At 43.9% G+C, this 25,454-nt stretch overlaps 2 protein-coding genes and 1 long non-coding RNA gene across 50 annotated transcripts in view; 2 read left to right on the forward strand and 1 right to left on the reverse strand.

Annotated features, from left to right (window-relative positions):
• The window catches only part of UNC13B (unc-13 homolog B), a 232,387-nt gene extending 215,631 nt beyond the window's left edge, over positions 1 to 16,756 (forward strand). For 5 of the 14 annotated variants that reach the window (XM_049116230.1, XM_049116229.1, XM_049116231.1 and 2 more), the window contains 16 exons: positions 1,144 to 1,271; positions 1,909 to 1,994; positions 7,685 to 7,811; positions 8,070 to 8,166; positions 8,385 to 8,528; positions 8,853 to 8,930; positions 9,466 to 9,851; positions 10,084 to 10,236; positions 10,360 to 10,483; positions 10,588 to 10,644; positions 10,832 to 10,912; positions 11,835 to 11,982; positions 13,481 to 13,537; positions 14,363 to 14,455; positions 14,631 to 14,790; positions 14,947 to 16,756. In XM_049116230.1, the coding sequence (XP_048972187.1) occupies positions 1,144 to 1,271; positions 1,909 to 1,994; positions 7,685 to 7,811; positions 8,070 to 8,166; positions 8,385 to 8,528; positions 8,853 to 8,930; positions 9,466 to 9,851; positions 10,084 to 10,236; positions 10,360 to 10,483; positions 10,588 to 10,644; positions 10,832 to 10,912; positions 11,835 to 11,982; positions 13,481 to 13,537; positions 14,363 to 14,455; positions 14,631 to 14,790; positions 14,947 to 15,232 (2,205 nt within the window). In that variant the 3' untranslated portion in view covers positions 15,233 to 16,756. Of the gene's footprint in view, positions 1 to 1,143; positions 1,272 to 1,908; positions 1,995 to 7,684; positions 7,815 to 8,069; positions 8,167 to 8,384; positions 8,529 to 8,852; positions 8,931 to 9,465; positions 9,852 to 10,083; positions 10,237 to 10,359; positions 10,484 to 10,587; positions 10,645 to 10,831; positions 10,913 to 11,834; positions 11,983 to 13,480; positions 13,538 to 14,362; positions 14,456 to 14,630; positions 14,791 to 14,946 lie in introns of those variants that run through there. The other 9 variants (XM_025432435.3, XM_049116234.1, XM_049116227.1 and 6 more) reach the window with 5 other exon arrangements.
• LOC112649901 (uncharacterized) lies at positions 9,734 to 18,329 on the reverse strand. 31 transcript variants are annotated; one of them, XR_007414073.1, is made up of 8 exons: positions 17,926 to 18,156; positions 17,510 to 17,622; positions 16,222 to 16,640; positions 14,297 to 14,380; positions 12,700 to 12,878; positions 10,527 to 10,711; positions 10,341 to 10,419; positions 9,734 to 10,258 (listed from the first exon to the last, which is right to left on the reverse strand). It is a non-coding gene; the product is annotated as an uncharacterized LOC112649901 (long non-coding RNA). The 31 variants fall into 31 exon arrangements; XR_007414072.1 differs by lacking the exon at positions 12,700 to 12,878 and adding an exon at positions 13,999 to 14,076 and having other exon boundaries at positions 17,926 to 18,155; XR_004803898.2 differs by having other exon boundaries at positions 14,297 to 14,428; positions 16,222 to 16,278; positions 17,926 to 18,153.
• The window catches only part of LOC112649895 (phospholipid-transporting ATPase FetA-like), a 123,538-nt gene continuing 116,247 nt past the window's right edge, over positions 18,164 to 25,454 (forward strand). For 4 of the 5 annotated variants that reach the window (XM_025432442.3, XM_025432445.3, XM_025432444.3 and 1 more), the window contains exon 1: positions 18,164 to 18,272. The gene's annotated coding sequence lies outside the window, so the exon portion shown is untranslated. The remainder of the gene's footprint in view (positions 18,273 to 25,454) is intronic. The other variant, XM_025432443.3, reaches the window with a different exon arrangement.

The following is a 25,454-nucleotide window of genomic DNA, read 5'->3' on the forward strand; positions in this document are numbered from 1 at the left end:
GTCTTTAACTGACTGAGCCATCCAGGTACCCCTTGCTGGGCATTTGTATGTCTTCTTTGGAGAAATGTCTATTCAAGTTTTCTACCTATTTTTAAATCAGAGTCTTTTTTTTTTTTTTTGCTGCTAATATTTTGGATATTATATTTTGGATATTCATCCCTTACCAGATATGGTTGGCAAATGTTTTCTCCCATTCTGTAGGTTGCCTTTTCATTTTGTTGATTGTTTCTTTTTGCTCTACAGAAACTTTTTAGTTTAATGTAGTTTCAAATGTTGATTTTTGCTTTTGATGTTTGTACTTTTGGTGTCATATCCAAAAAATCATTGCCAAGACCATTGTCAAGGAGCTTTTTCCCCAATGTTTTCTTCTGGGAGGTTTATGATTTCAAGTCTTGTATTTAAGTCCCTAATCCATTTGGTGTTAATTTTTGTGAGTGATATAAGATAGGGGTCCAGGTTCATTCTTTTGCATGTGAATATCTGGTTATCCCAGCACCATTTATTGAAGAAACTATCCTGTCCCATTGAATATTCTTGGCTCCTCAAGACCTTTTCTTATCCAGCTAGGCAAATACCTTCCTAGATATAGTTCTTCCTCTTAATAGCATTCATGAGGTTAAGGGAAGTTCTAAACCCACTGAAGGTTGGACCAGTTGCATGCTAGGTCTGTGCAGTAGTTCCTGTAGAACTTGAAGATGAGATGTATATATATATACATGTGTGTATATGATGATGTAGGGGAGGTGTCACAGGAGACTGCCAGTAGGGGTCACCCAGAACTAGACCTATTTAGTGAGGTTGGAGGGGCAACTTACTTTGGCTGAGGAGTCACTATACTCACAGCTACTGAGAGAATGAGGAAGGGGGACAGGCATTCTTATGTCTCCTAGACTGATAAAGTTTATCATATCATGTCTCCCCTTGAGCTGGGGAGAGAAGTTCTCTCGGATGGACTCTCTGTGTATGAGGACCTCCCAACAGTCACCCCTCTGACAGACATAGGCAGTTTTGAGGAAGATGGGCCCTAGGAGAAGAATGGTACCTGATTCTAGAGGAAGGGGTATGGGTAAGGGATGAGAAAGAGGAAGATTGGAGGCATTCTCCGCATTCTACTCTGACTCTCACTATCTCCTTTGGAACAAGAAACAGGAGCTACCTCCAGAGGAACAAGGACCCAGCATTCGGAACCTGGATTTTTGGCCCAAACTCATCACGCTCATTGTGTCAATCATAGAGGAAGATAAGAATTCCTACACACTCGTTCTGAACCAGTGCGTATCAACCCACTTGGCCCTATGTGGTTGGTGGTTGGCTTGTTGATCTGTCTAACAGCCTCTTTCTTTCCTATCTCTGTGTGTTTGCAGTGCCACCTCTTCCTCCTGTACGTCCATCTGTCCCTCTGTCCTTGTATCTGTTTGAGTAACTGTTTCTGGAGACAGGTGTGGAAATGTAATGGGGGGCCCTGCCCAGACTGAGCCAGCCTCCCTGGAGTGAGAGGCCCCTGGGAATGGCTACCATAGGAGTCCCAGGGGATCCAGAGACCATGTGTGTATGTGTCTGTCCACTGTGAATAAAGTGGGCTTTCTGATGCCCACCTCCTTGCACTTTCTCGTCCATCTTCTTTACACTGGGCCTGCCTTCTAGCCTCAACTCCTCCTCTGGGCCTCAAATCCCTGCTTCCTGGGCATCCTCTTCCCTGGGCCCAACTTGCCTGAGGAAATCCTTTGCCCCCACTTGTCCTTCCACTGGCTCCTAGGTCCCTTTTCTCCAGATTGAGCCTAGTCCTGTTTCCCAGGCTTCTCCTCTCTTCAACTTGACCTCTATGAGATTAGGCACATTAGCTTTGGAATCAGTCAAATCAAATAGTTCTTGCTTTTTTCTCTGACTGTGGCTTCTTCCATCATCCAGGTTTCCTCAGGAATTGAATGTGGGAAAAGTCAGCGCAGAAGTGATGTGGCAGCTCTTTGCCCAAGACATGAAATATGCACTGGAGGGTAAGGGTGTGCCCAAGGCAATGAGCTGTAGGCCTCCAGCCCAAGCACCTTGTTTTCTATCCCTTTACTCTCCCAGACAATTACAAATTCTGGGTGCATGGTATGGTGAGAAAAGAGAAATTTCAGGCCTACCCCTTAGGAGTCCTTAGGTAGGCAGAGGTTCAGCTAAATTAATAATAGAAATGGCTGTGTAGATATGGATTTTCCCTTCCAGCTTTATTTTTTTATTTTTTTTTTAAAGTTTTTTTTTTTAATTTTATTTATTTATGATAGTCACACACACACACACACACAGAGAGAGAGAGAGAGAGAGAGAGAGAGAGAGAGAGAGAGAGACAGGCAGAGACATAGGCAGAGGGAGAAGCAGGCTCCATGCACCGGGAGCCCGACGTGGGATTCGATCCCGGGTCTCCAGGATCGCGCCCTGGGCCAAAGGCAGGCGCCAAACTGCTGCGCCACCCAGGGATCCCCCCTTCCAGCTTTAGAGCAAGTGCCTGTTTAAGACTTTCGCCAGCCCAAAGATCAACTCTTCCTATGCTGGGTATTCTCAAGTGGCCCCCTCCCTGGAGTATGAAACATCTTATGAGGTTTATCCTTATAGTCTTAAAGAATCATAGAACCTAAAATACACAGATAAGATTATTTTCTCTTATTAGAGACTGCCTGGCCTGGCTTTCCTTAAAAGCTGTTCTAGATTGGTATGATGGAGCCAGAAAGATACTCCTTCCCTCTCTTCTCATATAAAGCAGAATCATGGAAAAATTATTATTCATCTTGTTCATTCAGCTTATTCTTTTATTCATTTCCCACTTTGGTTCACAAAGATACCACGGTCTGCTTGTATCCAGTCTTCCCATTTGTACCCTTCTGTGTTCACTTATTTATTGCCATTCTCGTTGTCTTTATATGTTAGTCTGTCTCCTCAATCTGTGCAAGTGGACCTAAAAGGAAGGGGAGCAGTCTGAGGCAAGGACAAAGCAGAGTTAGGATTTTTTATGTTGGTGGAGTGGCAGGGAAAATGGGTAACCCTCAGACTTAAACTTCTGAGGTTTAGGAGCAGTAAGTTTTGAGGTCAAAAGAAACCGTGAAGATCTGTGTTAAGTTTGAGACAGCCAGAGACTGAACATGCATCTTCTGTAACTCTGCCCCAGAGCAGTGGCTCCCTCTTGCCCACACCGGTTCAAGCTTGTGGCTGTAGCCCAGGCCTTAGCCTTTCAGGTCAGTGAAGAAGTCACTTGTCCCCTCTGCAAGTAGCACTCAGTAAGCCTAAAATGGGGGGCGGGGGTATAGTGGTAGCATGGTCCCAGTTCTTAAAGAAGCTCAGCTCTGGTGGGGTTTTTCTTTTTTGGGGGTGGGGGGAGATAAATACCCCTGAAAAGTGAATCAATTTCACAAGACAGATAGTATGAGGTAGGGCAGGGGTTTTCAAACAGGTATCTTAGGAGCTAAGTGAAAAGGGAATACCTGGGTGAGAGAAGAGAGGGCTACTAGGCTTCAGGCCTTTTACCTGGTGCTAGTTAAGTCAGTTCTGCTTTTATCAATCTTACATGGAGTTCTAGGTGAGATTTCTTTTGAAGGGGGAGTTCTGCTAATGTTTACAACAAACACAAAAGGATTGAAAGCTGCTTTAAAAGAAATAATGTTGACCTGGTTTCAAATCTCACTTTCACCACCTAATCAGCAATATGTTCTTAGACCAATTTTTGTGAACTTGCATTTTTTATCCATAAAATCTGTTTCATTGAGCTGACGAAGTAACATGTAACATGCTTAGCATATTGCTTGGCATTTACTTGGCACTGAATACATCTTACTAAAGACAGTAAGAAACCCCATAGGCTCATGAGCAAAGATGCAGTGTGAGCCAAATAGCATTTTTTTGTTTTTGAGAGTGTGTGTGAGTGGGGAGGAGCAGAGGGAGAGGGATGCCTGGGTGGCTCAGTGGTTGAGCATCTGCCTTTGGCTCAAGGCATGATCCCGATCCGGAGATCAAGTTCCACATTGGGCTCCCTGCGAGGAGCCTGCTTCTCCCTCTGCCTATGTCTTTGCCTCTCTCTCTCTCTCTCTCTTTCTCTCTCTTTCTCTCTCTGTCTCTCATGAATAAATAAGTAAAATCTTTAAAAAAAAATTCTTTCTCCCCCTCTTTTTAAGATTTTATTTATTTATTCATGAGAGGCAGAAAGAGAATTTTAAGCAGTTTCTATACCCAGTGCAGAGCCCCATACAGGGCTCAATCTCATGACCCTGAGATTATGACCTGAGCTAAAACCAAGAGGCAGACACTTAACTGACTGAGCCACCCAAGCATCCTACACAGTAGCATTTTTATAAGATTTCACCTCAGTGGAAAATGGGGCACCTGGAACAAGGAGAGATTAGAAACAGCGACTGCAAATGATACTGTAGTAATTTAGGGCTGAGGGGATGGGGTTGGGGTTAGAGCAGAGAATTGGAAAGGGAAGAATGGGTTTTGATAGCCACTGGAAGTTGTAACAAGACTTCATGATTGTCAGAAAGTGGAGAGCAAGAGAATGGGAAGAGTTTGGAGACCGGGATGATAAAAGGATAGTGTTGACTCCAACTGTGAAAATGCTATCATTCGCCCAATTTTTTTAAGTCCGTTTTATTGAGGTATAATATACATACATAAAATGAAAATACCCTGAGTATAATTTGATGAGTTTGACAAATATACACCCTTGTATAACCACTATCCTAATTAAAATATAGAACAAAGTTTCTTCATGCCCTTTGGCAGCAGATCCTCAGACCATTCACTTAAGGGCTTATTGAATATTTTGCTTTATGTCAGGTACTGTGCTAATTGCTGGAACCCCATTGAGATGAATGAGGCATAGACCCAGCCCTTTGAGAAGCTCACACACCAGTCTAGACAACAGACATATAAATTGGCAGTTCTAGTTCAAAATTATAAATGTCACAAAAGGAATAAGGGTAAGGTGCTGAGAGAACAGTGTAATCCACACCTGGGAAGGCTTCTAGGAGGACCTGGGAAGGCTTCCTGGAGGAGTGATATACAAACTGAAACCTGAAGGATGGTAGGACTTGGCCAGTAGGGAAGGGAGGTTGTAGGCTATGGGAAGGAGAGACGCAGAACATTTTAGGCAGAGGATACAGTATGTTCAGAGATGTGAGGTCTAGAAAGACCTGTCATGCTTGAGGAACTGGAAGCAGTAGTTTAGTATGACTGGCACATTACAGTGTAGGGGGAAGAGATAAATAGGAGATGAAGATAGAAAAGTAGGACATCCAGATCATAAAGAAGGTGGTAAGCCATGTTTAAGCTTTTAGACTCCATCCTAAGGCAGTTTGGAGTCACTGAACAGCAATCCCATGTGTATCAAGTGTATAACGTAGAAAGGCCACTCATTGTGGCTATGGTATGGAAAATGGTTTGGAGGAGGAAATCCAGATTGGTGACTATTGTAGTAATACAGATTAAAGATGGTGGGAACAAGACCTAAGCAGGTGACTGTGTAAAAAAATGGATAGATTCTAGAGTTTTGGAGGTGAAATCAATAGGGATTGGTGATTTAATTGGATGGGAATAAAGAGCAAAACAGAAGACTTGAGGATGCTGCTCAGCATTGAACAAGAGGCTATAATTAGTGTGTGTATACTCTGTTCAGCTTCAGCTGGAGATGTTAAATGGCGAAAGATGGGGACTAGAGTTAAATTCTGGCAAAGTGAGATGTTCCATCAAAGCCTTAGACAAATAGTACCAGAACCAAAGAGAGATTTGGGGGAGATATCAGGAAGCTGGATAATTGAAATCTTGAGGTTGAAAGAACTCTTCAAAGATCAAAGATGCATAGAAGGAAGAATGTGGAAATCAGGGGCAGGAGAAGGTGGTTGTTGTTTTGTTTTGTTTTGTTTTAAGATTTTATTTATTTATTCATGAGAGATACACAGAGAGGCAGACACATAGGCAGAGGGAAAAGCAGGCTCCCTGCAGGGAGCCCGATGCAGAACTCGATCTCAGGGATCAGTTCTCAATTCCAGGACTCAGGGATCACGCCCTGAGCAGAAAGCAGATGCTCTACTGCTGAGCCACCCAGGTGTCCCCAAGAGAAGGTTTAGAGACTTGATTGCCCTTGGCCCTTTTGACAGATTAACCACCCCTGTACTACTACCCCACAACAGCAACCTCAAGCAACTTTACTGGAGCATGACTGTATGGGACTTGTTAGAATAAAGTATGACCAGTGTTTCAGTGGTCTTTCTGTTACTTTCTATACCGCAGAAATTAATAGAGAAATTGGGTTTTGGGACCAGAGTACAGATAAAGGATTGACAGAAAAAGAGAAAATTATATAAATACAGTAACTTGACAGTCCCTAGAAGGAAGCAATTAGAGAGTTTTGGGTTGATAGAGCAATACTGCCTCCATTGCTAGTGGGTTACTGAACTGGAAGGAAGGAGACCCCTCCTCATGGTACCTTTTTATATCTCCAGGTTCATGGACTATGGACTGCTTTAGGGATAGTAGAGTATGGGGTGGAGGAGAAGGGGCAAGCCCTGAGAAGCCTCTCTGATGTCCCCAGAGGTGGTGCTGCCTGCCATGCCAGGAGGTGAAATTTCCTGGGACTGGGAGCCTTTTGAGGAATCCTAGGCTCCCATCTCCTCAAGTGTCTGTTGTACTAATTCACAAGGGCCAACTGCCCCAGATTGGATTTCTGCCTTGATGTGAAGGAGCATCACCCATAGCAACTCACAGTTGAGCAGAGAGTTCACAAGGACCCTGACCATTTCTCTGTTGCTCGGTACTCTTTCCCATTTGTCTACTTTTACCGTTATATGTAAGCACACAGTTGGCTTTTATTATTCAAGTTAAAGTTTTATCTATAAAGGGGGTGGGTACAGAGAACTTGTGGTTGTAGCCAGCGCTCCAGGGATTCTGGGCAGAGGTGATGTTTGCCCTGGATTCTCCAGAAGACTCGAGATCCAACTACATGACCTTAAAAGTCCATAATAAGCATCCCATTCTTTCCAGCATGATAGCCCTTTCATCTGGCTGTGTTTCCATGGTTTCCAAACTGACTATTCTTATTTGCATACCTCTTAGAGAGTTCATTTTCTAAGTGACTCAGCTTTGTTCTGGGGTCTTTCAGTTTACCTCAAGATGCTCTTAAACTCTGGCTGCTTAACTGCTACCAGCTTGGGCCCACTTTGGTTTTTCCTGTCTCTGTGTAGTTGTCATTGACCCATCATGCCATGTATAGCTCCTCATTGATGCATCTAAGCCTATTTGAGGCTACTAGGATTAGAGAAGTCCTAGGAAACCACCATCCCTCTCTAGTCCTGGGCAGTCTCCCCACTAATCAACATTAGCACCCACATCCCTTTCTTTTTTTTTTTTTTTTTCCCCCACATCCCTTTCTCTTCTTCTTCACCAGAGGCCAGTATCTCAGTTGATACTTCCAGAAGGTAGAGCAAGAAAACTACTGACCTTGTCTGGGAGTTTGGCTTAGTTTCTGAAGGAAGATTTGGGCCAGGCTCTTGGAAAGCAGAGTACTGGTAGGGGGAGATGGTTGTGAGGAAGTGGTTGGGAGTCACCTTGTTCTAAGACATCTGATAGAGCTGCCTGACCAGATCTGCTGCTTTGGGAAAGCTCAGGAACCATGGCCTCTACTGCTGGGACCTGACCCAGCCTCATTCCCCATCACTAGAGCATGAGAAGGACCGGCTATGTAAGAGTGCTGACTACATGAACCTGCACTTCAAGGTGAAGTGGCTCCACAATGAATACGTGCGAGATCTGCCTGCCCTGCAGGGGCAGGTGCCTGAGTACCCAGTGTGAGTCATCCTTTGGGCCCTACACAGGGAAGGGGGGGGGGGTCCCTCCATCTTAGAGGGCAAGGTGGGCAGGACTTGTGTCTTCAATTCAGTTTAGCAAGCCAGTGTTGAGACTGCCAGTTCTAGGCTCTGTTGTAGAAAGAGAAAAGCATCAAACCATGCCCTACCTTCCAGAAGACCCTAGTCTGGGGGAGCTATTAGACACATGGCATATGCCAGCCACTGGCTCCTACCCCCATTTCTCCTGTCTGGCTGCAGGTGGTTTGAGCAGTTTGTTCTGCAATGGCTGGATGAAAATGAGGATGTGTCCCTGGAATTCCTGCGTGGGGCTCTGGAACGAGATAAGAAGGATGGGGTAAGTTGGAGGCTTGGACTACACAGAGGTCAGGCCAGGTTTCCCAGCAATTAGCAGCCAGCAGAAGTTCCAGGGCTTTATTTTCTTCCCTTTGAGTTCATAAGGAGGACTTTTGAGGGCCAAAGAGTCATCCCTGCTGGGCAGAGCCCTTTTGTACCCTACACACTTGGGAAAGGGTAGTGGCTGAAGATGATGATCCTGTTGTTGGCCTTCCTTAGTTCCAGCAGACATCAGAGCATGCACTCTTTTCCTGCTCTGTGGTGGATGTCTTCACACAGCTCAACCAGAGCTTTGAGATCATCCGGAAGCTGGAGTGCCCAGACCCCAACATCCTTGCCCACTACATGAGGAGATTTGCTAAGGTGACCATGACCCTCCTTTCTCCCTTTCATTCGCCTTTACCATGTTCACAACCTCATCATAGGCCTGAGCTCAATTCCTCTCCATGGTGGCCTTCAGGTGAAGTCTAGTTTTCAAATGAATGAAGGATTCTCATTTGCTTGTGTCTGGGACAGACTGGTGGGTTTGTCTTGGTGCTGTTCTGGGGTTGAGAGGGGGTTTTGTCCTTTACTGTGAGATTCCCCTCTACTTCCCTATTGTTCTGGGATGAGAGGTATGACCTCAGGCAAGATCCCTGTAGGGAGAGCTAAAGGGTCCCACTCCTTTCCTTTTCTTTTTTCCCCCAGACCATCGGGAAGGTGTTGATGCAGTATGCAAACATCTTATCAAAGAGCTTCCCAGATTATTGCACAAAGGAGAAAATGGTGAGGGTTAGGCCCTGCGGCCTTAAAGATGTTTGGGTAGAAGTGAAAGACATTTGAATCCTTGCTTTTGAGGCTGTCTCTTCTCAAAGCTGAGGGTGGGGTGATGCTTCTTCTGACTTGATTCCCAATGGGGCTTCTTTTGAGATTATGTCACAAAATAAGAACTTGACTAGGAGTTCCTCTGAGTCTCCATTTGGTACTTTATTTTCTACTAAGCTAGAGCTTTGCTTAATCTTTCCTTCTTTCTTTTTTAATAAAAAAATAAAATTTAAGACGTTCAAAGAGTAAATAAAGGATAATACCATGAACACCTGAGACCCACCACCCAGCTTAAAAACAGAAACATTTGCTTCTATTCTTCATTCAAGGAGAACTGTCTTAACTGGTTCTAGATCTCAGTGCTTAGGAACAGATGCATAAAATATGAATTATAAATTCCCTGTGGCTTTTGAAGTAGTATGAGAGAGGTATCCTAGGCTAGATAGGTCCTATGTTAAAAGGAGCCAAGACTCACCAGCTCCATTTGTCCCCAAAGCCCTGCATCCTGATGAACAACATGCAGCAACTGAGGGTCCAGCTGGAGAAAATGTTTGAGGCCATGGGAGGCAAGGAGGTAGGTCTCAGGGTGTGGAATTGCTGCACTTTCCCTTTGTTCCTGAGCTCCCTGGGTGTAGAACTCATCAGCAATTTAGCTGAGGGTCTAGGCTGGGTTAAGCTGAAGGATCAAAGTAGGCATTGGGGTAAAGGCTCTTGGAGGGAGGAGTTAGTGGCACAGGAGGGGAACAAAAGACACAAAAACCAGCTCAGCCAAGCACACCTTCTTTGGATACAGTTGGACCCTGAAGCTGCAGACAGTTTGAAGGAGCTGCAGGTGAAACTGAATACAGTTCTGGATGAGCTCAGCATGGTATTTGGAAACAGGTCAGTGTCCCCACACAGTCATAAGAGCCAGCTATGGCCCCTGGCCAATCCCAAAGCCCCTGCTCCACACCCTCCATCCAGTGCAGGTGTGTGGATCTTCCCTTTCCTCCTGTTGGCTGTCCCTGCTGGAGCTGTACCAGGAGTGTGCTGGAATGGGCCTGAATAGCTGGTGCTGTTCCAAGGACTTTGTGTGTTTGGGCAGGGAAGGGCTGCACTGCGGGCACATGTGTAGTTTTCAGGTGCGGATTGATGAGTGTGTTCGACAAATGGCTGACATCCTGGGCCAGGTGCGAGGCCCAGGGAATGCATCCCCCAACGCCAGGGCCTCTGTGGCTCAGGATGCAGATAGTGTGCTCCGGCCTCTCATGGACTTCCTGGATGGCAAGTGAGTACAGCATTCAACTGTCCTGTGGGACAAGCAAGGCAGAGGCAATCAGATGGGGGAGCTGTCAAGGAGGGAGGGCTCTCAAATCCTCACCCCAGTCTTACCTGTTACATGGGCCTGCAGCCTCACACTCTTTGCCACTGTGTGTGAGAAGACAGTCCTGAAGCGTGTACTGAAGGAGCTCTGGAGGGTGGTCATGAACACAATGGAAAGAATGATTGTTCTGCCCCCACTCACTGACCAGACGGTAAGGACACTCCCCTTCCACTTTGTCCTTCTGTCTCCCCTACCTTGCTCCACACTTCCTGAGTTTGGAGTCCTCTGCTTTCGACTAATCCTCTGTCTGTCCAGGGCACCCAGCTGATCTTTACTGCTGCCAAGGAGCTGAGCCATCTTTCTAAGCTCAAGGTATATGGATGTATGGAGTCCTTCTGAGGCTGAGGGTGACAGGGTGCCAGGAGAAAGGAAATGTGAGCTTTGGAAACAGAAGAGGAAGAGAATGAGAGGAACATGTAGTGTGAGCTGGTGGGTGGGGGAAAAACTTCCATGATAACCCCAAGCTGTCCTGATGCTATTGCTTTCTCTGCGGTTCCAGGACCACATGGTGCGAGAGGAAACACGGAGTCTCACTCCAAAGCAGTGTGAAGTCCTTGACCTCGCTCTGGACACTATCAAGGTGGAGACCTCCCCCTTCTTCAGACAGTCATACTACCCTACCTCAGTAACACCACCTCTTGGCGCTGGCATTCTAGTCTGCCAGACTGGTGTCCCATGGGCTTTTGCCCCCTCACATCCAGAAGGGAGTGATTTTTATGTCTGTTTCTTTCTTTGCTATGTCCATATTGCTGCTTGGAAGCAACCAAAAGTTACCTCCTTTATGGTCTCAGATGACTTACCACAGACCAGAGCACCACTTTTTCTTGGGTTTTGAGTACAGTTCAGTTTACTTGGTTCCTCATTGCTATTCCTGAATATTTTCCACTGGGAATTAATCTTTCATATCCTTATACCCTAGATCTGGCAGAAATTTCCCTCTTCCACTTTAGCATAAATTTGCTTGGGTTTTTAAATTATTTTTTTCCTACTACCCATTCATTCATTCAACCAGGCAACATATGCACATGGCACTGTGTGCTATAAAGGATACAGAGAGAATCAGATATAGTTCCTAGCCTTAAGAAGCTTATAATTTGGTAAGGCTGTAATAAGGAAGATACACATGAACTGTGATGCAGGTCACTTGGGAGAGGTATGTCGTAAGTATAATATTCTCTAAGGGTTCAGGGGGGTAAAAGGGCACTTTTCTAAGGGTTCAGGGGGGTAAAAGGGCATATCTTTGCCTGTCTGGGTAGATCCATACTTTAAAGACCACATCCAGGAGTGTGGTCATCCCTTACTGCTCCTACTCAAGTAATACTCTTCACCTGAGAGGTTCTGACTCTACGTGGCATTCAGATCTTGTTGTTTATGGTTTATTGTCCTCATCATCCTCTTTTGGCATCTTCATTGAGCTTCTGTGTGATTTCTCTGAGGACGGTGTTGAAAGCTGCCTCTCTATAAGGGGAGGAGGCTATAGCAGGTGTTCTTTTGTCTTTCAGCAATACTTTCATGCAGGAGGTAATGGGCTGAAGAAAACCTTCCTGGAGAAGAGCTCAGATCTGCAGTCTCTACGCTATGCCCTGTCTCTCTACACACAGACCACAGATACACTCATCAAAACCTTTGTACGCTCACAGACTGCCCAGGGTAAGGCCTAAGGACTTTGAGTCCCTGTCTCTACTTCTTGCAACATTTCTGCCTCTAGGGAGTCAGTATCTTCCAGCCTTTAGGGAGGATCCAGCTACTTCTTCTGAGAGCCAGACTCTGATCCCCAGGATTTCTTGAGGGACCCCAGTACTCACTCTCACAGCATACCCATACCAGACAGGTATATCATAGGGACCTGGGAAATGTGCCTGAGACTCTTTTCTCAGACATTGCTTGGCTAGTGCATGTTTATCAAGGAGTGTACCCTATCTTTTAGGAAGTATCTGTCAGGAAGCCTTGAGAATGAGTGGTTGAGACACTCGTGAAAACTCAGCTTTGGAAATCTTTTTAGAAATTGTCCTGGGGAGAGAAAGCAGAATACTATAGTCTAGTGTGGATGAGAAAAAAGACTAGAAGAGGCATACTATGGGAGCATTTGAAGAGAGGATGTGGATCATGGGCCTCTGTGCATAGCTGAGGCTCCAGCCTCATGGGTAATGCTAATGCACAGGGACGCAGTCAGCTAGTTTTCTCCCTGCGACTTCTAGTTCTCAGAACCCCTCCCTGTCTCTAGGCAGGCCTCTCTATAACAAAACACATCGACCTAGATTTGATTTAGATTGAAATTCTGCCCCTGGCCCTGGAGCACGGCCCTCCCAGGAAAGACATTCAGACACATCTGTTATTTCTTCTTCCAGGGAAACCCAGGTGTGATACCTGGAGTAGTGAATCTGATTGAGGGAGTAAGAGGACTTAGGCCTTCTGAGCTGTGGATCCAGAGCTGACCTGATGGGGAAGGAGGGATCTAGGCAGTTAGACTAGAGTAGATGAAAGGTGAAAAGATGCAAGGGACCTGCAGTACTGCTCCATTTTCCACATCTGTTCTTATTTAAAGTCTGGGTGGGAAGAAGAGAGAGTAAAGAAGTTACAAACCTTGGTCAAGAAGTTACAAACCTTGGTCAAGGGGACGGGGAGATCTTTTACATAGCTGTATGTGGAAAGACTTGTAACATCAGAGGAGGATCTGAGTTAATCCAGAAAGGATTTAAGTCTTTAGAAAACCTGAGCTTTAGACTACATGTAAAGATGAGGAAAGACTGAAATGGACATATATGCAGTAAGAGCAGGGGTGGGTACTGCAGGGAGGATCCGAGTGTATGTGTGTACATTTTATACACATTGCTTTTTACCCTTTCATTTAAAGCCAAGGAGATTAGAGCCTATGTTTTTCTTTCCTGCCCTGCTGGTCTCAAATACCTTCTCTCTGTATGTTCTTCTGTTTTCCCCATGATCTGATTGATCTTTGACCTATGAAGTCTAAATTAGAGCATTCAGGCTTTGACCCCAGCACTTTGTCTTTCTCCACCTCATCTCTGTGCTCCCTCAGGATATATGTAGAGCTGCGCTGAATGGCTGTTAACTCCTTAGACCTCTAACTGATTCTTCTTTCTCTGTCCTGCTGCTGCTACTACCTCTTGACTTGCCTGTTCTCACTCAGTGCATGATGGGAAAGGTATTAGGTTTACTGCTAATGAGGACATTCGGCCGGAAAAGGGTATGTTGTACACCTTCACATGTGAATTTAACATAGGCTAACACTGTTCCCTGTGAACTAGAATGAGCTGCTTAGGCTGACAGTAGGGGAGCCATGTGTCAAAGTTCAGAAGCTCTATCCTAAGTCTCAGAGATGAGTGATGTATTCATACAGTCTCAGACTAGGTTAACAGTAGTACTGTCCTCAGGATTCCCCTGCTCCTATACCTGAGGACAAAGAAGTTTTATCTGGGGTGCATGGAACCGGTATTTTCTCAAAAAAGACTGAAGCCTCTGCTGAGGGGAGCCTACAAACTGGCCAGAGATTGGGACTGGGAAGTTGCTTGTAGAGAGGTCCAGGTGTTAATAGGACATAGTCTGAGCAAGGCAGCCTCCCAACTGGAGGCCTTCTGGAATCTGAGGATAGGTGGCAGAGTATACTGCCTTTGACTAGAAGGGATCCACATTTTTCCCTTGAGATACCATGGGGTGGACATGATTTCCAAAGATACAGGGTGGCAATACTATCCTCCAGTATCTTCCAATGAAAAATTCTTCAGTCTAGGATATAAAAGAGGTTTGGGGAATGTTAAGAGATTCCTGGTGCATTTTTGAAACATTTCACCTAAGATGTTGTCAGCCTAATGCATTTTAATACACAGCCTCATTCTTTATCCCCTTGCTTTCCCTTCTCCCATTGCTTACTTCCCCATGGCTACTTTGAGTGATTGCTTTAGGCTTTAGGGAATAAGGTGGTAGCCTTATAACTCCTCAGTTTTACCTGGGATAATAGGCCTGAAGTTTTAGAGTTCTCCAGTATAGGAACAACTGTCCATCTGTCCTTCAGGATCTGGTGTGGATGATCCTGTGGGAGAAGTCTCTATTCAGGTGGACTTGTTTACACATCCTGGAACTGGGGAGCACAAGGTCACAGTGAAAGGTGAGTGCACAGACTTAGAGGTCTCAGATCTTTTCTTATGCAGTGGCCTTAACAGTTGAAGGCAGAGTCTGCTTTATCCCAGTCCTCCAACTTAGCCCCCTTGGAATGCCACCTGGGGGCTCCAGAACTGGGAACACTTGGTGGGATCTCTGACAGACTTCCCTTGTTTGGGCAGTGGTAGCTGCCAATGACCTCAAGTGGCAGACAGCGGGTATGTTCCGGCCCTTTGTGGAAGTGACCATGGTTGGCCCACACCAAAGTGAAAAGAAGAGGAAGTTCACAACCAAGTCAAAAAGCAACAACTGGGCTCCCAAGTACAATGAGACATTTCACTTGTGAGTTATGGGGTAGGGAACCTGCAGGACTCTGGGGTGGGGGTGAGTTGGGGAGTAAGACTTGAGAGGAGAGAGGAGGGATGGGTTGAATGGGGTAAATTCAGTTGAACACATTCAGCTCTGGCCTCCTCCCTTCCTCCTACCCTGTGCTCACAGCCTCCTGGGAAATGAAGAAGGGCCAGAAGCCTATGAATTGCAAATATGTGTGAAGGATTACTGCTTTGCCCGTGAGGATCGTGTTTTGGGGCTGGCTGTGATGCCTCTGAGGGATGTAGCAGCCAAGGGCAGCTGTGCTTGCTGGTGTCCCTTGGGCCGGAAGATCCACATGGATGAGACAGGCATGACTATTCTCCGGATTCTATCTCAAAGGAGCAATGACGAAGTGGCTCGAGAGTTTGTGAAGCTCAAATCGGAGTCTCGTTCCATGGAAGAGGGGAGCTGAGCACCTAGATTCCTGTGCCAACCAAATGGCATCAGTTCCACAAGTCAGGGCCAGTGAGAGTTACTATGTAGCCAGCTTAGGGTCCTCATAGTCAAGGGGCTGACTCCTTCAGTTTAAGGAAATTTAAGGAAAAATTGGGGTGATCAGAATATGTCTTTTCATAGAAAGAGTCACAAATCCCTGACCAGTAGGTCTGTGGTGCTAGGAGCTGGGCTGTGGGGGCTACTGCATAGGGAGGTTTTCCATAAAGGGAGGGACAGGCATTTCTAAGAGTGTTAGCCATTCTTGGTAGACACCCCTTCACCCCACACCCCATCTCTACCCCTCTCCATGCCATACATTATCCAGTTAGACTTATCCATATCAACCATTAGAAGAACACAGAGAGCCTGGAGCATGTACCTGGTTAGCTAAATAGTCAGTTGAGCCTACAGTTGTTGCTGAGCCCTATAGTCTGGATTGGGAGTATGACCAGGGCACGAACATACAGAACAGAATTTAGACCATACCTTGGGAGCAGGATCCACTAGTTTTGTGGAGCTCCATGAAAACAAGGCTTTGAGGGCAGCCCGGGTGGCTCAGCGGTTTAGTGCCGCCTTCAGCTCAGGGCCTGATCCTGGAGACCTGGGATCCAGTCCCACATCGGGCTCCCTGCATGGAGCCTACTTCTCCCTCTGCCTGTGTCTCTGCCTCTCTGTGTCTCTCATGAATAAATAAATAAAATCTTTAAAAAAAAAAAAAAAAGAAAAAGAAAACAAGGCTTTGAGACTGAACAAGATACCTTCTAGAAATGAGCTGTGCTAATCCTTTCCCCCAAATTATATGTCATGAGTAGAATGAGGTTCACATGGTACTTCGAGCCCTGAGCTCGAATACTTTTGGAACCCAGGCACCAGAGGCCCCCTGCTCAGGAGCCCCCTCCCTCACTCCTGTAAGAAGGGGAGCAATGATGTTTTCAGACATGAGAGGCTGTTCCTTTGTGTATGTACCTGAGGGCTAGTTGAAGGATCCAGGAGAGAGGGTTGTGTTTTCTTCTTGGGTAGGCTCTGAAAAAAGCCAAAAATTGTAGAAACCAGTCTAGAAGCAGTCCTCCTTACCTAAGGCTCCTGCCTTCTGGTTGTCCTCCACTTTGCAGAAAGAATCTAGTCTTTGGCCTCACCCCTCTTCATCTAGGTCAGCTGCTGTTCCCCTCACAGATGTTCAACCCTACAGAAGGAGCTTGGACTATCTATCATCCCTTTTACAAGGCTGGATGGAGGAGGCTTCAACATTCTCTGGGAAGTCAGAGACAAACTCTTTCAGGAGGTCATATGGACTTCTCAGGCCCTTGATCAGAGATGTGACGTGGTTCTTGGATATCCTTAGTAGCAGCCTCCTGGACCTCCTGAGGACTCTGTGTTGTCCACAGCTGTACTGGCCATTACATGAAACAACAAACCAAGCATCTTTGCTGTTGTTAATTATTGTATGTGCCATTGTTACAGAACATTTTTGGCTAGTCTCTAATAAATTCTCTTATAGCAACCTCTGGGGTCTGGTAATTCTGTTAAGGTGTGGAAAGTTGTAGAAATGACTATCTTGTATAACCCTGTAAAATGGTAGATTTTGTATCTGGCCCTTCACTGCCTCCTCCTCCTGACAAATGATGGAACCTAAAGCAGCTCTGGATAAGCACCAAGCAGTAAAGCAGGTAATGGACTAGTATCTTGGCCTTGACTAGAGACCACCACCCCAATTAACAGAGTCATGGGACCCAAAGTATCGGCTTCCTGCAGAAGATCAAGAAGAGTAGATCGAGAAGAGATGTCATGTGCCAGTGAAAACTAGTCCATGTTGTGAGGACAAAGTAAGGGTCTCCTGGGGAAAAGTGTGCCTCTGGGGATTGGTAGAGGGCTGCCATGTACAGGACAGAGAAGTAGGCCTAGGAGTAGAAATTGGCCTTTCATTTGGGAAAATTCAAGGAAGGAAAGCTGGAGTAGAAAATCACCCCTGATATTGGAAAAAACAAGACAATAGTGAGGCCTCCTGGCATGGGAATCAGAGAAGCTGACACACAAGAAGTGCTTGCTTAATTTCTTAGCCCTTGCAGGGTGGGGGCTGAGTGAGAGCACAGGACAGGGGATTAACTCCAGCCTTCCAGTTTCTCATTTCCATTTACTTGCTAAATAAATCCTTGCGATTCAGTTCCCCAGTTATTTTTAAACTTCCTCCTTCTTTCCCAAATCATTTGCCCTCAGTCATTTCTGCCTCAAACCTACCTGTTGAATCCATTCTTACCTCAGTTCACAGTACCACAACTGGAATAGTGGCTTTTAGTTTCTCTTGACTGATAATCACCCGCCTCTGTTCTGTTCTGCTGCCCTCTTCACATACTCTGGTTAATCTTCCTCCTGTTAAAGCTACTGGGTGGTTACCTTATCATAGCCTTCATGCTGAAGTTCTAAGACCCTCCAAGACAGTGCATAAATCCCCTCACCATCCTGTGGCTATTCTTTTTTTTTTTCCCCCCCCTGTGGCTATTCTAAAGCACTTACCCCTAGTTCCAACCGCACCCCCACCCTGTGCACTCCTACCCTGTGTGCCTTTGCACTTGTTTCCCCTTGCAGACTTTTCCATGGCCTGCTGAGTTCTGAAACTTCCTGGCAGCCATTAGGACCCAACCAACCCTGATCCCCCTTCACAGAGCACTTTACATAGTTATAATTTAATTCACTGTCTTCCTTCATAAGCCTGTGTGTGATCTATCCACAAAGGCAGGGTCATAGTATTTCATCTCTGTTCCCCAGTGGCTAGCACAGAGGGCACTCAGGTACTGAGCCGGGCCAACAGCTGCAGGATCCTTTGGGGAAACCCCGAGGGGAGGGGCGGCGGGGAGGGGCCGTTGGCGGGCGCCTGGGACGTGGGGCGTGGCTGGAGGTGGTGGTGGGAGGGGCGTGGTCAGAGGCGGGGCTCTGCTCTAGGCTTGAACCTGGGGCTTTAGGGCGCCAGCGCAGAAAGCGTTAAGATGGAGGTTGCTGGAGTTGGCGCCCGCAGCGGAATGGTGAGCAAGAAGCGCCCGAAGGTGGCGCCGGAGGAATTGGTTACTGCCTTCTCCCTCCCAGCACTGAAGAGACTACCCTCATACTAACTGACACTCGTACAGCTATTTGAACTTCCCAGTAATACTGTCCAGCCTCTCACTTTCTTGTAACTGTTCTCCTGATACTTCCCGAGATTATTGCTCCCTCCCCGTACTTGAGTATACATGTTTCCCAGACACCCCAGAGAAGATATTTTTGCCCAGATACCTAGCAAAGGGGATCTTTATCCTCCACCAAATACTTCCCAAAGTGGGACACATTTATCCGGTTACTCATGAAACAGATACCCCCAAGTCCCTAGCTAAGGCGCATTCCTATTAACTCATGGAGTTTGTCCACTTCTCCAGCACTATCCAGATTCACTGAGAAGCAGCATCAATCTTATACCACATTTGAATTGAAAGTGGCACATTTGCTATCCTTCTCTCATATGGCACAGGAGACCTACTTGGTAAAGAAAAGTCCAATTCTGGCTGGCTACCCATGGCTTGCAACAGCCTTGCAAGTTTGAATTAGTAGCTATTTAAAACCAGATTTTACATTTTAAAAATGCAGATTTCTAGTTTAAAAGGGGTGGGAGGACCTGCTAACTTTTAACTCACATTCCCACAAAGTAACTGGTGATTGGAGCTGAGAAGCAACTGTTAAATTACAGTAGTTTATTACAGACTCCATTACTCATTTTCTTGCAGTAGGCTTTGCTTTATTTGCCTGGCATGTGACAGGCATTTGAGTTTGTGCCCCTGATGTAGGACTTTGGTTTGGGTCATTTTTTTTTTGACCCAGTATTTTTGAGCTCTTAATGGAAACTGAAATCCAAAGAAGACGGCTAATACATGTTTAGATTCTTTTTGGTTTCTGCAATGTTTTGATTAGGATCAGAAATTGTCCTAGTAGCTAAAACCCAGGGTGAAATCTATACCAAAGTCTTTGTGGTAAGAATTCAATCAAAATATTTATAGGTATGGGATCCCTGGGTGGCGCAGCGGTTTGGCGCCTGCCTTTGGCCCAGGGCGCGATCCTGGAGATCCGGGATCGAATCCCACATCAGGCTCCCGGTGCATGGAGCCTGCTTCTCCCTCTGCCTGTGTCTCTGCCTCTCTCTCTCTCACTGTGTGCCTATCATGAATAAAAAAAATAAAAAATAAAAAAAAATATTTATAGGTAGCTCTCTGGTGCATTTGATCTTGAAGAAAGCCAGTGTACCCAACCCATCTCTGGTGAGGTCAGGCCAAGGACAAGAGATTATTTGAACACCTAGTTATAAAAGTGCCTGACTCTGGTCTGTATAGGAAGTAATGTCTGAAAAGTGCTGCCTCCCTTGTTCCAAAACAGACAGATAGTAACCCTCCTTCCTCCCTGAGGGAAATAACAGGCCTCATAATAATCAAGAATGGTGATAATCTGCAGTCTACTTCTAAACAGAAGTAGAATAGAAGTGAATTTTTTAAAAAATTGTATTTATTTTAGAGGGAGAGAGAACATGAAGGGGAAGGGCAGGAGGAGAGAGAATCGCAAGCAGACTCCATGCTGAGCGCAGAGCCTGACATCTCATGACCCTGAGATGACCACCTGAGCAGAAACCAAGAGTTCTTTGCTTAACCAACCATCCAAGTGCCTCAACAGATTTTTAAAGAAGTAAAATCACTTCTTTGAGCACAAGTGTATGATCTACCTATTCATTGTGAATATTCAGACTCACACCCTGAATGAAACTGCTATACCTAGAAGTAGAATAGCAAAGCTGAAGAAGGAACATGGAATAATGGAAATGGTATTGAAGTGGAAGTCAAAGAAAGATGAATACTGGTATCAGCTCTACTACATACTAATAAAGGGACCTTGATTTTTAACTTCTCAGAAGCTCAATTATCTGCAGCTGTTAAACTAATGATTCCTGCCGTGTCTGCCTCAGAGGGACAAATGGGCTCATTTAAATGTGAAAGCACTTGGCAAACTATACACTTTCTCTAGGTGTATAAGGGATGATTATTATAAATGATCCTTCAAGTTCTGATTAACTTCTAAGAAATTAGTCTTGTGTCGCAGGTTCAAAATAAGCAAATATTTGCTGGGCGCATACTATGTGTGAGATAATTAGGCACAGGGCCTACCATTGAACAAAACAAAAGCTGTATAAATTTAAGAGTGAGTAATTAGCATATTGAGTGCCCACTAATACTCATTGCAGTATCACGGTATGATTAGGCAATAGGAAGAATCTAGATTATGGGTTTAGGTTTGCCACTATTTTATAGCTGCATAAACCTAAACCTCCACATCTATAAAATAAGTAAGTTAGACAAGGTAACCTCTAAGTTTCCTTCTAAAATATGTTTGTCATTCATTAGAGATTCTAATTTCTGAAGTTCCCTACTGCTAAGAGCTTATTGCCTTACAGGGATGATCAGACTGACAAAACTGAATGATCATAGAACCGTAGGAGAATAGAGTACTAATGTCATACTAGATACAGCACAATAGTGGTAACAACAGTGTTTTTCTGTAGGTAACAGAGAGGCTTTTTGGAAGACCAGGGAGTCCCACAAGGATGGAAAACTTTGGATCAGAGGAAAGGAAAGAAACTCTATTGTAGATATTAGAAATTGAATGAATGGAAGTGCAAGAACATGCCATTTATTGTTTTCCTAGTTTATCCTTCAGAATCCTTGGAGAAAAACAGCTAGTGCATTCAAAAGGGTTTAACTGTAGAGAGTTGAACCAAAGGGCTGTTTACAGATGATGAGTATTCACAAGAACTAGAGAAGAATGGCAAAACACACCAAGAGTGAGTGCCAAGTTAGCAGGATTTCTTGACCTGAAGAAAAAGGGAAGGGAGTGTTGTTACGAGAGCCTACCTACAGCTACAATCTGGAAGACGGACTGCCTGACAAGAGCTATGGCCATAAGGACTAAGCAGCTGCTATAAGCAGAAATGAAGTAAAGAAATAAATGCTCTCTAATCATTCTCTCTCTTCCTGCTCTCTGGTCTCTAACAAGTACTTTCCTTTGGCAAAAGCCAAATAGAAACCTAGAGGCAAGATAGTCTGAATGACATAGTTCATAGAGGTCAGCTTCCCAGAACAGGGCAGGGGAGTTAGGTGGGAAGAGACACAGCACACAGAATAACCAGCATACAAGGGATCTAGGGAGGAAAAGTCACCACATAGGCTCTTCCCAAGAAAGTTCAACCTAAGTTCAAATTCAAAATCCACTTTAAAAATAAATAAATAAATAAATAAATAAATAAATAAATAAATAAATATAATTTAAAAAATTTTTAAAATAAATAAATAAATAAATAAATAAATAAATAAATAAATAAACAAAAAACAAAATCCACTTTAAGGCTTAGTCTCCTTAGCTGTGAAATGGGGATAGTAATGCCTTTGTCCCAGGATGATTGTGAGGATTCTATGGAGGGTGGGAAGGAATAAAACGAGACTCTGAGGTTAATGACAGTGGCCTGAACTTAGGTAGAAGCTTTGGGGATAGAGGAAGTAGATGACTAGCCCAAGTTAACTCTTTATTCATGAGGGAGAATGTATGGAACTTTGTGATTAATTACAAATGGGAGAGTGAAAGAGCATGGTCAAAGATGACTCTTAGGTTACTGGCTTGGGCCACTAGGTGAATGGTAAGACGGGTAACTGATGTTCAAAGACAGGAAATAGAAGAGAAAGCACAGATTTGGGGTGTGTGAGAGATGTAGAATAGAAATTATTTCAGTTTTGTAAGTGTAGATTTTTTTTTATTGTAAAATACATGTGTGAAACTTACTACTTTAACCATATAAAAATATAACCAGAATTTGGTAAATTAAGTATATTAACAATATTGTACATTCATCCCTAGTACTTGTTCCAGACATTTTTTAGCACCCCAAAAGGAAACCCCATCCATATTAAGCAGTCCCTCATTATTATTTTGAGACATTTGTGTAACATCCAAAAACCGACAATAAGTAGCTATTTGGATATGTAATTCTGAAGCTCGGGATAAAAATTCAGCCTAAAGGATATAGATTTTTGAATCATTATCATGTAAAGAGGGAGTTCTTAACCTGAGACCTTTGGACTTGATTGAAAATCTCTGAATGTCTTGAATTGGATGTAAAATGTAGATAGGTATGTATGTTTATTTTTATGAAGAAAATTCTCTCAAAAGAATTCCTTAACCTGAACAAAGTTACTAACCACTGATGGTTATATAGTAAATAAAGCCGGGAGGAGTGTGGGGGGAAGTGGTTAAGAAAACTTAGGGAAAGTGAGTAATGAGAAAAGAATGAAGATGAAACCTTGGGGAACATTTAAGGTATAGAGAGGTCCAAAGGGAAGTAAGAAGTCTAAACACAAGAATTAAAATTCATGTCTTCTTCAAGATGAGTGAAGGCTTTTAAAGGGCAATGTCATTTCCTAGTTTTTAGATAGACCTCACTTGTTGCCTTTGTCAAACACCCATTCATTTCATAAACTCATTCATTTGTGCTCTTAAATAGATGGTCTATTTAGGTGACTAGCCATAACTTCTTCCTGATTTAGTCTTATTTTTGGCCATTAGGTTAGTGGGGAGAGTATCATTTACAAAGTCAATAATAGAGAATTGACTAAATTACCATAATTTGCAATAAGCGTGTGTGCGTACCTCTGTGTGTCTAGTATATTATGGACTTTATGATAAACCAGCAATTTTCAAAGTATGGAACCAGAACCAACAGCATCAGCATTACCTGAATTTGTAAGAAAAATAAATTGTTGGGCCCTATTACAGACCTGCTGAATCAGAAACTCAGGGGACCCAGCTTTCCAGGTGGTTCTGATGCAAGTTAAAGTTTGAGAACAACTGTGGTAGACCATTCCTGGCTAACTTGTTTCAGTACATAAATAAAACATGGTTTCCTCATTATTTTGTTACCTTTATTTGGTAAAATATGGATGGCAACATTTTGCAATGTCTGATGAGTTCCTCATGAAAAAGGCTGACTGAACATTCTTGTCTATGACCTTCTCCACCACTGAATTACTAACACAAATACTATTACCTACATAGTATTACCTTTGGTGTGTAGTACTTATCTTCAATGTAAATTATAAATTGTCTAGTTATTAAAATGCTTTGGAAAAGGAAATAATTATTTATGTGAATACTCTCATCCATTCAGCCCTTTGTTTTGGAATCTCCTAGTCTTCTGCTGAGTCATACCCTTGGCTTCAGAGATTATGAAATGGACCTCACTGAAATTGCATTCTTCTCTCTTCTCTACCCCTATCAAGACATTTCTCAGGATCCCTGGGTGGCGCAGCGGTTTGGCGCCTGCCTTTGGCCCAGGGCGCGATCCTGGAGACCCGGGATCGAATCCCACATCAGGCTCCCGGTGCATGGAGCCTGCTTCTCCCTCTGCCTGTGTCTCTGCCTCTCTCTCTCTCTCTCTCTCTCTATCATAAAAAAAAAAAAAAAAAAAAAAAAAAGACATTTCTCAGCTATGTGGCCTTGCCTAGAGATGCAATAGCTATATACAAATCCCTTAAGTAATCTTAGTTACCATTGTCAGAAAGAAATTAGAAGCTACAGAATGAATTTGAAAAGAATTGGACTTTGTTATCAAGGCCAATCAGGGAGTGTTTTCCCCTTCTGCTAGTCCAAGGGATAAGCCAGACAGCACAGTATTTTAGTTACTTCTGTTTTTCTAAGAAGATTGTACACTAGTTGAGGGCATGGATGATGTCTTATCTTTGACCATGTTTTAACTAGCACATACTAGGCACTCAAACACTTGCCAAATTAGATTTACTTAATCTAGAAGTTAGAAAATAAAGAGTTTAATTCTGGCTTTACTGCTAAGTCACTGAGTTAACTTAATTGACCTCTGTTTTCCTCACATCCGAAACAGATATAGTTTTGCCCTGCCTACTTCCCAGTATCTTTATAAGAATCTAAAAAGGAAATATATGTAAAATACTCTTTAAACGTCCAGAGAACTCTATAAATGTGAGGTTACAAAATAGTCTTGGTTTATACACTATTTTAGAGGAATAATTGGTTCATTCTGGAGTGGAGAGAACAACAGTACAGTGAGCTAAAAGTCGAGATGCTGGTTTTAATCCTGATCTCCTTTAGATTCTTTGGGTCTTAATTTTCTTTTATCTCAAATGAGGAAGGACAGAACAAATTGATATGGTAGTTCCCATCCTTAGTTACACATTGAAATCATCTGGTACTGAAAAATGCTGGTGCCTGGAACAAACTAGCATAAGTGATTTAATTGGTTTGGGATACATGTTGGGCCTCAATTTTTTTCTTTACTCCTCTTCTACAGCCAAAGTTTGTTTGTTTATTTGTTTAAATTAGCAAAACCGTTATTCAGATACAATCTTACACAAAAATTCAGGTTATGAGTGGAGCTTCTGCAGTCATTTTTTAAGCACTTTAAGCCCTGACTGCCAATCTTTTTTTTCCCCATATCCCATTTTAGAACTCCTAAGGCTTCATAGAACACTGTTAGAAAAACATTTCCAAAATCTCTTCCAGCTCCAAATCAGTGTTATCATCCTATGCCTTCTCATAAGATCTCTGTCCTATCTTTGACTTAACACCAATCTGACCCAATGTCAGACTGATTATTAAGGAGGCTAGCTTTCAATTTACCTCACTAGCTCTTTTGCTGCAAGGCAATGAACAGTATAAAATTTAATAGGCAAGAGGACCTCCTGGATTTCTTGTTGCCACCCCTCCCAGAGATTCTGAGTCAGTATTTCCAGAGTGGGGGCCAGGTGTCTATATTTTCCACAAAGACTTTTCATGTTTTTGAAACAATTGGTTCATGGACCATGCTTTTGGGAATGATTGCTCGAAGAGATTCTCAGTCAAAAGTAAAGAAATAAGGGGTGCTAAAATGTGGGTGCATAGAGGAAGAGTGGATTTTCTCCTGAGCTCATTGCCAGATCTACCAAAGAGAAGCATGTGGGCATTTAAGACCTTAAATTGTACTTCTGAACCATAGCATTTGACCACAGTAAATTGTACTTCTGAACCATAGCATTTGACCACAGTTCTCAGTTACCGCCCTAGAAATGCACTTGACAGTTGTCTCTTCATCTGTGGCCAAGTCTACAAGAGAGATGATAATTGTGGTCAAGAACAGT

The sequence above is a fragment of the Canis lupus genome, chromosome 11 (genome assembly GCF_003254725.2).
Source record: "Canis lupus dingo isolate Sandy chromosome 11, ASM325472v2, whole genome shotgun sequence".
Taxonomy (NCBI): Eukaryota; Metazoa; Chordata; class Mammalia; order Carnivora; family Canidae; genus Canis; species Canis lupus.